The 16,332-nt window shown below is 42.5% G+C and overlaps 2 protein-coding genes across 4 annotated transcripts in view; both read right to left on the bottom strand.

The window, feature by feature from the left end:
* Positions 1 to 1,445: 1,445 nt before the first annotated feature.
* fzd1 (frizzled class receptor 1) lies at positions 1,446 to 6,185 on the bottom strand. The gene has a single exon (XM_006804491.2). It carries the CDS (start codon positions 5,858 to 5,860, stop codon positions 4,202 to 4,204), a length of 1,659 nt encoding a protein of 552 aa, XP_006804554.2. The 5' UTR covers positions 5,861 to 6,185; the 3' UTR covers positions 1,446 to 4,201.
* Positions 6,186 to 14,117: 7,932 nt separating this feature from the next.
* cdk14 (cyclin dependent kinase 14) overlaps positions 14,118 to 16,332 on the bottom strand; it is a 266,335-nt gene continuing 264,120 nt past the window's right edge. For all 3 annotated transcript variants that reach the window (XM_087837157.1, XM_087837159.1, XM_087837158.1), the window contains one exon: positions 14,118 to 14,742. The gene's annotated coding sequence lies outside the window, so the exon portion shown is untranslated. The remainder of the gene's footprint in view (positions 14,743 to 16,332) is intronic.

Genomic DNA, 16,332 nt, shown 5'->3' on the forward strand with positions numbered 1-16,332 from the left:
AGGGCGTCTTCACAGTTGCCGTATGCATGTGGCAGACCATGTCTGCGGAGCCGTGCAGCGGTGGCTGAGTAAGTGATCAAAAGGGGAGGCAGTGCAGTGAACAGTCGGGAACAATGACTCTGGCTGCTGACCCATGAACACGGCCGGCACACGGGTGCTTTTTAGAGAGCCGCAGTCATTCGTGCAGCGACATTAAGGTCTCCCAGGGATTAAAATGACCCTGAACCCCCTCACAGGTACACATATTTTGATATTCCAACTTCTTAACTGCTTTTCTGATTCAGGCGTGTGGGAGGGCTGATGTCTATCCCAGCTGCCATAGGGTGAGCGGTGGGTAGACCCTGACCAGGTCACCAGTCTACCTAACAGGACCGAGCGTTTCTGTCTTATGTCCTCATACGACTCAGTTTTTACCACCAAGCCATACGACACCTCAACCACAACACTTAAACACACACAGTCCACAGGACGCACTCAGAAGCTGCAGCTCTGTTTAATCTGCACTGGTCACTCCACTTTATTGTCATTGATATTTATATTTAAAAGTGCAATACTGTAATTTTCTGCTGCTCATTCCTGTGCAATATCCCATCTGCCCTCCCGTCATATTTCTTTTCAAGATTTTCTTATTTAATCACTAGTGTACATATATTTATATTTATAGATACATATATATTTAGTCATCTGTCTCTCTAATATTTTGCTCCTTACTATTTTTTTATTTATTATTTGATTATATTTTCTCCTACTGTATCATGCTGCTGAGTGACTGCTGCTCGTCAAACACATTTCATTGCAATGTTGATCCTGTGCTAACGTGCATATGACAAATAAAACTGAAACTGAAAACGACTCGCAAAACATCTGCACCGTTAGCTTCAGTGTGAAGACAAACTGTGGTCCACTGGTAGAAAATAACTTTGTGTATTTGGTACTTGCATGGAAAATGAAAGCAACAAACATTACTTATATCGTATGGATCGTGGAAAGCTTGCTAATAGGCGCTAGCTCAGATTATTTCTAACCCTAGCTAGTGATTACTAAAAATACATCAGCCTTTGGCACTATAATGGTGAAACTGAGGTAGCTATTTTCATTTGATGTTTCTTTAAATTGATTCAAATATAGAAAGAAAATGTTGTTGTGCTTCAATAATGTAGCAAAACATCACAGTTTCCCACCGTAGCTGCTAATGCATGTAAAACGGGCCGTTTTTGACTTTTTATACATTTTCTGTGGATGTTGGAACTAAAGCTGGACGAATAAGGACCATGAGAGGAACTTCTTATCCTTGTAAGCACAAATGATCATACTAGCTAGATGATACCCAGAAGATATTGTTCTAAAGCAGAGAGACTTTAAACCCGTTACTCTCAGAGCAAATACAGCACATGGATATCCTGTAGTTTCTTTACCAATTAAAAAAAAAGACATTTTACAAACGCTTGACAGTTGAAATGGTGACATTGTTTTTATTCTCATAAAGCAATCAATGTAGCGTATATATGATTTTTTCTATAAATATAAAGGTTCTCTTCATAGCAAATGCAAAGGAAATGACTTCAAAGCAGTGACTATTGTAGAGCCGTCAACACAATAAAAGGATTATTATGAATCGGAAGCACTGTGTGGAAGAGCGTTTGACAAGAACACACAGTCATGAAATGTGTGTGTGTGTGTGTGTGAGAGCTGCACCGACAGCAGCCGCTCTGCATTTCAGCACAAGGCTTCCTTTCTCCTGCGGTGGAAGACATGCAAGCTGCTGGCGGCTCTTCAGTCCCACAGTGCAGCTATGTTCACGGGGATCAGGTTACTCTCAGATGAACCCGAGCCCCCTTTCAACAGTTTCTGACATGTTCGAGCCCCAGGTACAGAACGTGAAAAAACTCTTCCAAAAATGTATGATATGTGCGTTACAAACAGCCGCTCTGACTGCAGACGTTTCCAGCACCACGTTTGAGTCTGGACACCCTGAACCTCCTGCACAAACAATCCTTTACTTTGTCAAATATAATAAAAAATGTTCAAATCTGTCTGTGAATCAGAACGAGGACTTTTGCAAACATAGAAGTCGATTCAAATCTTTGTAGTACTTGAGACTCATTTTGTTTCCTCATGTAGACACTTTGATAAAGGGGAGAATTATTATTATTATTATTATGAAACACGACACTGACTCCATGCTTCACTTTATACCGTCCACTAAAAACGATCTCGTGCTACTGACGAGTATTCAAGCTACTTATGACCTAAAAGATCTAAACATCTCATTTTTAATTATGTCTTTACTTTCATTTCTGTTCACCTGCAGATTCTCTTTGAAATACTCATTTAAACCTGTAACTGCATAAAGTTAAAGGATCGAATCTCCAAATTCTCAAAGTGGAATTTTCAGTTTTGACTCGAATCTTTTGTTTTTGTAACAAATTCCAGCACAATCACACATTTTTGATGTAAAACCAAACAAACAGGAATCATTTTCTGTTGTGTAACGAACTATAAAGGCTCAAAGGCGTCCGAAGATTTGACACAATACTAAATGTCGGAAACACACACACACACACACACACACACACACACATTTCATTTTCTCTTTAAAAACTGCATTTCTCAAAATAGATCTTTATTAAACAGACACATTACTGCTGCTTTGAACGTGTGCAGTGAAGGAACACACCAGCAGTTCTGCATGTTGTACATCTACATAGAGCTGTTGGTTAGATTGTTACTGTGCGTCTGTGTTCACTTTGGTCAAAGTTGTGTTGCTGTTGCATCAAATTACACGGGCCAGTCTGCGTCATAGCAACCATGGCAGAAAAACATAACATAGTGCTGGGCGCTACACTGTTCAGAATGTCACTAAGTAACTAATCACCAAGTCTGGTCAACTGAACTAATTTGTTACTAATTTGTAATTCAGAATTCCACACAGACCAACAGCATGCTGGGATACGCTAGCAGGTTAGCATAACAGCGTGGAGGTGCTGTGTGCAGTGTGTACGGTCAGGAGCAGCTGAGACGGGGCGAGGATGAAGAAAAGAACAAAAAACAGCGAAGATGACCAAGAGAGGATCTGCTGTTCCTCTGGTCTCTTTGTGGGCGGGGCCGCTCCACACAGTGACATGGATAATGTGCGACTTGAGGTAAGTGTGTTTTTCCTGATGGCTGAATCATTTCCCCACAAAGCTCGGAGAATAAGTCCAAACAGATTTCTTAAAGCTCACGACCCACAACATGTTGGTTTTGTTACAAACAGGGACGAAAAAATAAGTGGAAACACACGTCACGTAACACTTCCTGTTCTGCTTTAAGGACTCCCTGTGAGAGAGCGCAGGACAACATAGACTGTTGTGTGTGTGTTTAGGGTTTTACACTCCTGACAGGAGAGCGAGCTGCTTCTACATGAAGACCCACTGAGACTGAATCTCACCGTCACGCCGCCCAGCACCACACGCAAAAACACCAAACAGGAATCCTGAAGGTCAGAATTACAAAAGCAGATCGTGATCATTAAACAGAAACATGTTTTCAGGAAAACGTGAGAAATTCATCTCGTTTCGCCTGACAGCTTTGTCACATACATGCAAAACCACTTGTGTGTTCCTTTACATTTGCATGACTACCTGTGCTTTATTTAGAAAAGGAATGTTCGGGCCTGAGCTACAGGCCACAACCATCTGCCACAGTGACTCGCATTCACAACCGTGCACACCGCTTCTTGTTCCCAGGACTGCTGACACGTCCCTGCAGAGCCACCGCTCGCTCCACTGTACAACAGACACACTACAGCTGGTTAATCGGGGGGAGAGGGAGCCACGAGGAAGCACTTGGGTTTCACGAGACTCTGCTTAGAATAGACCTGGGGCTCACAGGCAGTTCACCGATCACACACACACACACACACCATGGGAAGTACTCCTAGAAGGTGGCTGCAGTAAGACAAGTCATGAGATCTCAGGGTTGTTGATGATCGGCTGGCTCTTTGTGATGATTAAGTAAAATTCCATCAAGTCCAACGTATGAAAAAAGTGTTTCAAAAAAATCTTTTTTTAAATCTTTAAATACAAATATATACTTACAAAAATCTCACAAATGCATATGTACATTAAAAAAACAGAGCGTCTCCTGTGAGTCCAAGAAAATGAATAAAAAGAAGGATTATCATTCAGTTTGTCACAAAGCAGTCTGGTGAGGAGCCACGCTACACCGTGGTCTCGCCCTGTTTACTGTTGGCCAGTCTCGTGTAAAACCTCCTCCAGGAGTTAAGGGTCTTTCCCGACCAGATCCAGAAGCCAGAAGTGATGCCAACAATGAGCGTCATGAGATACTTGATCATGAAGACGGTGAAGTCCGGGCTCATGTTGGGGTGGCTGTGGGCCGGACACGGCACGGCGTACGTCTTGCACGTCTGGCTGATCCACGTCCTCTCCCACTGCTCTCTGAAGGCCTGCTCGTAGAAGTAGCAGGCGATGACGATGGTGGCCGGCACGGTGTAGAGCACGCTGAAGATGCCTATCCGCACCATCAGTTTCTCCAGCTTCTCCGTCTTGGTGCCGTCGTGCTTCATGATGGTTCGGATTCGAAACAGCGACACGAATCCGGCCAAAAGGAAGGAAGTGCCGATAAACAGGTAAACGAAGAGGGGCGCCAGAACAAAGCCGCGCAGGGCGTCCACGCTGTTGATGCCCACAAAGCAAACCCCGCTCAACACGTCTCCATCCACCTGACCTACTGCCAGGATGGTGATGGTTTTGATGGCGGGAACGGCCCAGGCCGCCAGGTGGAAATACTGAGAGTTGGCCTCGATGGCTTCGTGGCCCCACTTCATGCCTGCTGCCAGGAACCAGGTGAGAGCCAGGATGACCCACCAGATCGAGCTGGCCATGCTGAAGAAGTACAGCATCATGAAGAGGATGGTGCAGCCCTCCTTTTTGGTGCCCTGCACCACAGTCTTTATGTCGTTGTCAAACTTGTCATTGCAAACCACCTTGTCCTCCAGTAAAAATCCAGCAATGTAGGCGATGGAAACCATGGTGTAGCAGCCAGAAAGGAAGACGATGGGTCGCTCTGGGTAGCTGAAGCGCTTCATGTCCACCAGGTAGGTGAGCACGGTGAATAAAGTGGAAGCACAACACAGCACTGACCATATGCCGATCCATATGCGGGCGAATTTGAGCTCCTCCTCGCTGAAGTACATCATCCCGTGGGATCTCTTCGGCTCGCACGGCGCGGCGCAGTTCTCCTGCCCGAGGAAGCGGTAGTTCAGGTAGGGAGGCACCCTGAGCGAGGCCGGGCATCTGAACTGGCCGTTCCCCGGGTCAGTAGGTGGCCGCTCGGTGGAGTAGGGCCCGGGCTGGGGCTCCGTGTGGTCCGACATGTTCTGGCCGACGCACAGCTCCCCCGCGCCGTGGACCGGAAAGCTATCGCACGCGAGGCTGTCGGGCCACTGGAAGCCGAACTTGTTCATGAGCGCCTCGCAGCCCTGCCGCGCGCGCTCACACAGAGAGCGGCACGGGGGCAGCGCCTTCTCCAGCACCGTGCACACGGGCGCATACATGGAGCACAGGAAGAACTTTAAATCCGGGGAGCACTGCACTTTCACCAGCGGGTAGAACTGGTGGACCTCCAGCCCCGCGTCCTCCTGGTTGGTGTGGCCCAGCAGGTTCGGCATGATAGTCTCATTGTAGGCGATGTCCGTGCACAGGGGGATGGAAATGGGCTGACAGAATCCGTGCTCCGGTATAGACAATCCGCGGTCACTGCCGCCGTATTGGCCGTTGACTCGGAAAATTCCCAGGTTCAGGAACAGGATAAAAAACAGAAAAAGCAAAGCCGAGCGGAGAAGTCTGTTGTAAGCCATGTTGAGGAATGCAGGCGCTGCCGTACTTTCTGCGTGTTGCTTAACTAACTTGCGTTACCTCAGCAGGCAGCAGGCTACTTCCCTGAACGCTCTTTGTTGGCGTTTCTCGGAGAGGTGAGCGCCGCTTCTCGCCGCGGGATTCTAGCTGTCCGTCCTCCGTCTCGTCGCCGCGCCGAGCTAGCAGCGCAGTGCGTTAGAACATCCACGCTCGTGAATCGCAAACTCGGACCTCCTCGGCTGAAATCCAGCCCAAAACCAAGCCCGAACTCTAATCCTCCAGGACAAGGACAGCTCCGGTGTTCAGCGTGCCCGACACAGCGTCAGTCTGCCGTTCAAACCTGTTCTGCGATCCCTCACTCTAATGCCGCTGCAGCCAAGCTAACCTCCAGTCATCATTACTTCCGTGATACACTTTCACAATAAAAGCATTTAATACAACTGTAGCTTGAGCAGCTTTGTGATCTTAAAAACTAATACGCAGACTATTTTAATCTGGATGGGAAATATTTCATTATCTTGACTTTATCCCCCTTTGGTTCTGATTTTGTATTTATTACATTTGATCTTTTTTTTTTTTTTGAATATGCTGCCTTCTCTATAAAGTCATTCAAAATGAAATGGTTAAGTTATGATAATTTCATTAAAGATTACATTCATTTCAATCGTTTTAGAGAGCAGATTAAACGCACAGTAAAAGTACCAAATAAAAGGAATGTTATACACATAGAGGTCAAAGTACTTTATATTTTAATAGATGCAAAAAAAAAAAAAAAAGACAAAGACGTAGCGCTGAACTCTGGTTTCTACTTTGGCACGCATACCTTTGTACTGACGCACTTCCTGTCTACATCCGTGTCACCTTCAATAGCTTTATACCCCCCTCTCTCTCTCTCTCTCTCTCTCTCTCTGTAGGATCTAAGAGATGGAGGTTAGGGAGGGTCTGCATTTTTCCTCATGTTTGCATAAATTGCAGGGGTTCATTTCGGAGCAGCGCTGCACGCATTAAAAGACCGAATCAAGTGTCCTTCTGAGTGTTGGCTCCCTTCCTCGTTACTTTGTTTGCTTGTAGTCTCTCTTTATTTACCACAAACTTAGCAGTTTGTGGTAAATTTCTTGCAAAGCACTTGCTCGTAGGGGCTCTTAACCTGATCAAGCCTGACTGTCCCTTCCTCTGTATCAGTGGTGGTATAGGTCACAACAAATTGTAGTGTTTTTTGTTTGTTTTAGAGCGATTACAAACAGCTGACAAAGACATCTAATACAGATGTTTACCTCAGGAGCCCAAAAAAAGAGTAAAACTAGAGACTGAATGCTGGACTTTGATTCCTCAGAGTGAGGTTGATTCCTGATGTTGTTTAAGAACTACTGGATTAAAACAGAGAAGAAGAAGAAAGTCTATTTTCTTCCTAAACCAAAAGGTGATTTTACTCTATGTCCATGTTGTGTTTTCAGCTTGTCTGTACTGCCCTCTAATATGAAAAGCATTAATTCATGCATTCATTTTTCTACTCGACTTTCCCCCCTGATGCACCTCATGTATTACACATATCTAAATATGTTGTATTTGCTCCTGTAAAACTAAAACACTTCCCTTTTCTGTAAGGTTAATGGAATAAGTTGGACTCTTCTGCCCTGAAATCGAGCGTGCAGCATTGTTGTTCCACATGCAGACAGTTTGTAGTCACAGACATAACTTCTTCTAATCAGCATTTACTCAAAGAATTTGATTATTACTGAACAAGAGGGAGAAATTAGCTAAAGGTGGAAAAATACGCAGACAAAATGAGAGAAAGCTTTCCCGTCTGGCACTGCAGGAGGAGAGGAGCGAGCCCTGTAAAATGCACACTGACACAGGAATGCTAGATTTTCTTGCTTGGGCTGCACTGAGAGTGCGATGAGAGCTTCACCCAGACTTGTGTTACCAGATGTTCTGCTTGTCTTTTATTTTGAAGCTCTGTCTGTAGTATCACTAAAGTCTATATCAGAAATGTTGAAACCTATCCAGTGATGAAGTCTAGAGAAATAATATGTCAATATTAATATGTTTTTGTTTATACATTATACTGTATGTGCTGTAGACTAGAGAGACACAGGCAGTTGCTATTACATGGAAATCTGCAATGAAATGAAATCTATCCTGGGGGATTTATTTATCTAACTTTATCTAATCTAAGCGTCCACCATTGCAATGTAATTAGCTTTGCATCTTAAGTTAAAGTAGTGCTCTAGCACTGCACTCGTGCACAGAGCCAAAGTGGAATACGATCGTCTGGGTTCTGTTCAAACCTCATTCAAAATCCCAGAGACATTTGTAACTACGCTCATAACTACAAATCCAGCTGTGCTATTAAGTCCCAGATTCCCAGTTGTAATTATGGATCAGATGATAGTGCACACACTGTTTTCAAGATAGAAACTGGTCATTACAGGAATTCTGCAGCGTTGACCTGCAAATGCTTTGGGTTTGTGGGAAATGGTGTTTGCTGAGAGCAGCTAAAAAAGGTCATTAACTATACTCTAATAATTGTGCATGCACAGGCTTTATTTTCTCTCTCTGTACAACATATACTTTACAGTACTGGGTGTAATCAGAAGAGGAGCACACACATAGTCCTCTGTTCCTCCTTTGAAAATCTAAATTCAAAATTTTTTGTAAAAAATTTAACTACATATATGGAATAAGACTCGTACTGTTTTAGGAAGGTAATGTTGAGTAATAAGATTTTTATCTATTCAATTCCATTTTATTTTATTTATACAGCACCAAATCACAACAACAGTCACCTCAAGGCGCTTTATACTGTAAGGTCGACCCTACAATAATACATACAGAGAAAAACCCAACAATCATATGACCCCCTATGAGCAATAGAGGTGGGGGAAAATGGATACTGTGTAGCATGGTGATATTTTGTTTGCTAATAATGTATGGATACAGGGACAGCAGAAATCGATATTTTGTTACAAAAAGGTTTTTGTGCTCTGACTTCAGAGCATGTTGATCCTTTTTCTGAGCAAGAATCCTGACATTCCTTCACTGTCCAAATGTGTTTCACTTGTTTTGGCAGCAATAAACATGACAGTTTACTTATTTTAATTTAAGACATGTTTTATTTTAATTAAGTTTAAACTTTTTTATTTAATGTAAAATTATATTTTGTTTTAATTTACTTTCAAATTCTTCAGTTGCTGAAGGGGCTGCATAGTTTTCATAAACTGCATAGTTCAGAATAGCTATAATTGTACCAGATGGTTGATTCAGTTAAGTTGGACTAGACTGTAATACAAACCGTTCAGTTTGTCAACAATAAAACTGAAATGAGAGAAAGACTGAGTGTGAGACTTTGATATTAGAGAAAATGAATATTGATAAAGTTTACCTTTATGTACAGAATCTGAATATCGCAAAATATTTTTAAAAAATTGCAATAATATCGTATCGTGGGATGTATGGTGATTCCCACCTCTAATGAGCAAGCACTTTGGCGACAGTGGGAAGGAAAAACTCCCTTTTAACAGGAAGAAACCTCTGACAGCACCAGGCTCAGGGAGGGGCATCGATAGATACTAACCTGTGCAGTTGCCTTGTGACTGAAAATGGTTGCCCATTGGCTGGTTGCATACCAGACCTCTGGGGGACAGGTTGGTCGAAGCAACTAGCAAAAAAAAAACTTCAAAACTTGGACAACCACCAATTTTTCCGAGTCACAAGGAAGTTCTTGTTTTTAGCTCTCTAAATGCTTTGCAGACTTTGTTTCGTTGAACTTGATGTGAACTTTATATCTGCTTTGCTGCTGGTTCTTCAGTATTTCTGGAACATTATAATGTTAACCTAAGTGTCACTTTTCTGTGTGACCAAAAGACTCTAAAGAGACACAGCACTAGGCTGTGTTTAAATGATATGTGACCCACAGACGCATCTGAAGCATTAATAAATTTTTATTTCAGGTAAAACATTAAACAACATTTACAGAAGGACATTACATCTTCCATAATAACATTACATACAGGTCGTAACAAATAATGCAACAGCTACTCTACTGTATACTATAATATTTCACTGGATGAAGTGACTCACACTTCTGTTTTCCAAACCACTTGTGAAAATGACGTATTTTCAGTGCAGCATACAAAAAGAAAAATCCAAACGTGAAGAGAAGCTTTACAGAAAAAAGTTGCAAACACAGACTCATCGTTGAGCGCGGCGAGGACGCACGTTGGCTCCAACCTATATGTTTTTCCTATTCGTACCACTTCTGCCCACACCACGAAGAATGTCAAAAATAGATGCCTTATATTTATACTCATCATATATGTACAGTCATATATGACGTCTCTGTAACAGCATTAAGGGGACACTCGTAACCCTGTATACAAACATAGTGGAAGCGTCACTTTTTCACGTTATCAATCTCTCGTTCTTCTCTGTCACAGTGCTAAATGTGCAATTCCAACTAGTCGTTCCTTCACTGGGCTTTATGTGAACGATATGAAGCACATTCAAGTTAAAACAGAGCTCGAACTCTGCCTGCACAGGACTCAAAAATATACGTTTTTTACAAGACTCCAGGCTCTCGAGCCTAAAAGAAGAGCATTGGGGCGTGGGGGTTGGGCTGAATGAATATGAGCCACACTGAAAGTGTGCACACAAGGAGAAACATAGCAAAAATAATTATTCAGCTGCTAATACTGCCTGCAATCCCTTAAAGCCAAGCGAGGCTGGGCAATCTTAGCACAGCTCGATGGTATTAACCCTCTTCTGTCACGCTGCTTTGCTGGCATTACCCACCGCCTTGCCTCCCCTTTTTTCGTGCCGCACAATCACAGCCCGGGGATGACACTGAAAAGCCGCGAGATAACTCAGAGTACTTCCACGAGTTCTCCCCTATCTGCAATAAAAGTTAAAACCAAGGGACAATATTTACATTTGTGAGGAAGGCTGGTTTGCGCAAAGCAAGGGTATATATATATATTTATATTCATGTATTAATCATTAAGGGCAAAGCCAGTTCCAAACCAGGGCGCACAGCCGTACGTACTGTAATAACTGAAGTAGCCAACTGGAAAAGCTTCATGCTAGCTACAGCTGAGCTTTGGTTCACCACATGGTTGGCATAAAGAAGAGGGATTATTAAATTATGTAAGCACTGTATGGAAGAAAGACAGTCTGCAAAATCAGCCAAGAGAGCGCACGTAGGGGTTGCAGGGTTTCCTAGATGCCAGGTCTAGATGGCTGTGAAGAAATAATCTGGCAGGCAAGACGTCTCTATTATGTGTGTTTGAGAGGCTGTGGAGTCACATTAGAAGCATCCACGGTTTCCATTCGTCCATGGCTTCAGATTTTTGGCTAATCAACAGTGCAGGGCCAATATTATTGTTTCAGTCGCTTTCAAACGGACTGGTAAAGAGGAAGCCGTTGTATCGGTAGCACTTCACGTCATCACCGCACATCTAAGCTGAAATATTCAGATATTTGCACACAAAACAACAAAAGAAAGACAAAAACCCAGCAGAAGATCTTTGCAGGTGACAGCCTACAGCTCACCTTCATCGCTGTGTCATAAAATGCTCCAAAGCACGGGCACACAGTTTGGGAATGTCTCTGCTTCAGAGCACATGTTGGTGTTATAGGGACTGATCAGTTCATCACCACCTCCTACTATGTGTATCTACTCTACACACACACACACTACAAATCAGTCATTCGAATTTTTCAGAGAAAAGAAATTCCAGATCTGTAACGTAGAAGCTTAAAAACTACTCAGCGACACAGATCGTCTGTGTGAATATTGCAGATTCTTTGTTAGTAACAGTAAAAGTGAAAAGGAGGATTGTCGAGGGCAGGATCAGATAACAGGCCACGCTGCCTGCGCCTTTTCTGCATTAGCTCATATACATGGATGGAAGCACCAGTGCTTTGCTATTGCCCATGTTTAACACACTCACACACACTAGCACACACATGCATTTCCATCAACCAGCTGTTGTTAAACACAGCGTTGCGTCTATGCGCACACTGGTTGGTGCCGTCCCCGTAGAGTTGTGTACACTGTCAACATCGTCCGCAGAGATCGTTTGGACGAGAGACTTTTCAAGGTGCGAAACACGATCAGTATCAGGCTACGTTCACACTGCACGTCTTGATGCTCAATTCAGATTTTTTGATCAAATCCGATTTTTTTGTCTGCTCGTTCACACTACAAATAAAATGTGACAGCAAACGCGCTCTAGTGTGAACGCTCAAAGCGTCCGCATGCGCAAAAGAAGACGTCACACACAACGCGCTCTGTTTAGACCCAGAGCAACAGTATTGTTTGACTGATGGCCGTTAATATAAAGACTTCGGACTTCACGTTTCCCAATTTCTGCTTTAAGTTATTTTGTTATTTACATAATAATGTAAATAACCTAATAATGATCCTTATTGCTGTTTTAGAGGAGCGGTGCTTCAAAGGATAGTTGCAGATTTCTGTCAGAATCTGCAGATTATACAGAACAAAGAAAATGTTCACGTTTCTCCAACGTTGTCTTCCCAACAGTTTCACTGGATGTCCAGGAAGCGTTCGCGATGTCTTCTCTGGCGCTGATAATTGGCGTCTGTCTTGTGTCGGTGATGTAAAAGACGGATTTAATGCGACATGACCATCAAACAGCAGCTTTCTGAAACATCAGATATGTATCGGATTCAGCACCACATACGAAAGTGACCCAGATCGGATTTGAAAATATCGGATTTGTGCCGTTCACACTGTCACACCATGATCAGATATGGGTCGCAGAGGGTCAAAAAAATCGGATTTGATGTCGCCTGCAGTGTGAACGCAGCCTTAGTTCCATCTGGTTCCATCGTGGAGGTCCATGGAAATATCAAACCGCTCGAATTTTCCTACAAATGGGGCCTTACTTTGGAAGTTTTGGCCTTTACTCTCATGGATTCTGAGCGAATATTACTCACAAACCCATTTCAAAGTGCAATTACATACAACAGGTCACCCATAATAACACCAGCTTTTTATTGCAAATACAAGAATCCACGTCGTACTTGGATTCGATTCAAAAGAGAGAAGCAAATGTCGGCAGTACGAGCTGACGCATACTTTTCATCTCAGCTGCTCACTGTTACCTCTGCACATGCTCATTAGTGTCCTTGTTTGAACTCTGATAATATGATACAAATAAAAATAGATTTGTCAGAGCTTCAGCAATAGGCAGGTTTATGTTTAAAAGTGCACAAATCTGGATCAGAGAAACCAGGTAATTCTCATTAATGCTGTTTTCCTTCATTAGTGTAGCAGGAGAGACTGCAACGAGGTGATGGAAAAGAATGAGCATCAGCCAAATGTTGGTCCACATCAAATATTAAAGGTTATTTTATGGTCTTTGGTTCAAATTCTGGGTTGGTGACATTTGGCCGAGTGGTTTTTACACCACTGTGTAGTGGTTAACACATTCGCCTCAGCGCTGCAGTTTGAGACTCAGAAGAGCCACAAATTCAGCCTCAAGGAGTCACAGCTGGAGTTTTCCTAGAGTCAGGAATAAACGTGTCAGGTAGGGCATCTGATGTCAAATTTGTGTCTATTTGAACAACCTGGGGTCAAGTATGCAGATGAAAGCCTTGCTAGGTCACAGGAACAGTAGACTGGAGCTGAAAAGCTACTACTTCAGTTAAGCACTGGTCCATGATAATCTCCTTCTTCCAACCTTGTCCTTTCATGTAAATGCAGTTTTACCCTGTCGCAGTACTGTGAGGTGAATATTCAGACAAGTGATGAAAATCCTGGTCAGAACTACCAAAGTAAGCCTGTAACATGAACCCACACAGCATGATAAACATCTGACAAAGAGTCTTATCTACTGTTACCTACCAGATTTGAGTGTTAGTATTTACATGGGGTTTGAAGCTGTTAGCTACTTTGTTGTGAGTCCATTAACTAATAAATTAAAGCTTTAAAGCAGGCGCAGTTTAAGCTACGAAAGAACCGAGGACCTCCAATATGGCTGCCAGAGCAGGCTACCTGAAAGCCCTCTGAGATCGCCATTATCATGACGTCATTATTATAACAATAATATTATATTATTATACTATTATATTATAATAATATATTATTGTATAATATTATATTATTATACAATAATATATAATATAATATAATATTATATTATTACATTATATATAATATTATATATAATGTAATAATATAATATAATATAATATTATCGTATAATAATATATTATATTATAATATATTATTATATTATTATAATATAATAAGAATATAATATAATAATATAATAATTAATAGTAATTATTATAACGTCATTATTATGACGTCATTATCACTGTTTTTTCCTATAATTCCACAAATGAGAGATAAACAGAAATGAAAACTTTAGCATTCGTTGTTTTCTTTGAAGTGACTGCATTACTGTATCAGAGATGCTCGTGTGCATGGATTTAATGGCAAGAGCAGTATAGTGGTGACGAGATGAAGCAATATTAAAACTGTCCATTATATAGTTTCTAGATGAGTATATCATACATACAAATATACATTCTTAAATAGGAGGCTAGTTACAAACACAAAACACAATATGTACCAAGAGTAAAGTCCTTTTGTTTATACTTAGACAATGATATATGAATTATTGGAACCTTATAAAAAGTAAACAAAATTTGCAAATGATAGCCTTAAATCTTAGGTGCCGATCAGAATGCACACATGCTCTATGCTCGTCCTCTTCCTGATGCACAGCCACACCCGCGCACACACACACACACACGTATCGTGAAGGTAATAAATAAAGAGAACTGGGGCTCTTTCGTGTCTCTGGATCCTCAACGTCAGCATCTCTCTTCGTCTTTTCTTTTCCACAACAGCCACCTGAAAAGAGACAGAGACGACAACGTCTGTTAGCGACGGACTCCAGAGCGCTGACGATGTAAAAGTAACCACATCACACATGTTTTACATGCTTTTCAGTAGCTAGTTGTTAGCATACCAATATTTTCACAATTTCCTAAGCTCTGAGTGTTGCCGTGGCTGTGTTGGTGTTTTGAAACTGGTCATGTCGAACAGGAGTGGGCTCTATCTCATATGCTTTTGACTTGTAAACCACACACGTCATACGCACAAGCCTGCTGGATCAGCAACAAGCTTCTCGAGGTCAGATTTCAAGGTGTTTTTTTCATAAACGTTTATACAGCACAGGGGAAAGTGTGATCTGAATGACCTGGCTACACAAGCGCAAAGCTCCTTTGGAAACGGGTCTCAATTCGAGTCATTTCGTATCACATTAAAAGACTTCCGCAGGTTGATAACTGGATAGCAGCAACAACAGGTCAGCTGAGATAAAACTGAAGGATGTGAAGAGGAGGGAGATGACCGAGAGGGAGCAGTGGATGAAGAGGGGGGAGAACAAGGGAGCGAAAGATAAAAGTGAAGGAGTTGATGATGTTAAACAAGAGGGAGTAGAGGATTGGGAGGTGGAGACGGTACAGGAGAAAGAGGAGGAGAGGATGAATGTCACAGAGGAACAAGAGGAGGAGTGAGCAGAAAAAGAGGAGGAGGAGTAATGGATGAAGAAGAAGAGGGAAATGTGGATTAATAAATAATGCATTGCCTCTCTCCGGTCCCTTTCCACCCTAACTCTCCTCTTCACCGCCTCATGTTCTCTCTCTGTGTCTCTGGATGTCATTCGCCGGGCCTCTGCTCGGCAGCCCTCAGTGGAAACGGGCCTGTATATGGCAGGAATCTCAAACGCTGATTTTATTTGCTCCTCGTGACGCCAAACACGTGTATATGCATCCAAATACAGACTCGTGAACATGTATTTCCAAACAAGCCAGCATCACATTACCCTCTTTGTTTAGTTACTGCGGGAGTCCAGAGGCAAGCCATTAAAGCACATCCTCACACACTGGTGTTAGAAAGGTTCAAGTAAAATGTGCCAAGACGACATTTCGTCCTGCAACAGCCCCGTGATTCAGCCGTGCTAAATGATCAGTTAGTGTTGCAGTAGCAAAGAGATCACTACCTGATTGAAACGCCTACAGTTTATGAACGTTACTCTAACAGCTTCATTGGTGACGTTGCACACGTTCAGCCTCCAGCTGCTACTCTAATGGCTACATTGTGGCAAAGGTGGGATCATCCAATCATTTTTAACTGGTATAAGTCACTGAAAGCGAGGCTTACTTTTTGGTAGGTATCATATAAAATATCGTAAAACACCACCTCTGGATTTTTAATCCCTGGTTCTTAGTTTCAGCAGTGAAAACATCTGATAAGCTCACAGGTGGCATCATCATCATCGGTGCTACGACAGGAAGTCCAAAAACCTCCCTGAAAAGCCTTCAGTTAATCCAAAATGCTGCAGCAAGAGTCCTGACAGGGACTAGAAAGAGAGAGCAGATTTCTCCTGTTTTGGCTTCCTGTTAAATCCAGAATTCAAAATCCTGCTCTTCACATACA

This window comes from Neolamprologus brichardi, unplaced genomic scaffold, assembly GCF_056152115.1.
Source record: "Neolamprologus brichardi isolate AB-2024 unplaced genomic scaffold, ASM5615211v1 NODE_ptg000008l+_length_2720982_cov_1, whole genome shotgun sequence".
NCBI classification, from domain to species: Eukaryota; Metazoa; Chordata; class Actinopteri; order Cichliformes; family Cichlidae; genus Neolamprologus; species Neolamprologus brichardi.

Excerpts from the sequence above, each read along its gene's own strand:
- fzd1 (XM_006804491.2), bottom strand. The coding sequence starts at position 5,860 with ATGGCTTACAACAGACTTCTCCGCTCGGCTTTGCTTTTTCTGTTTTTT.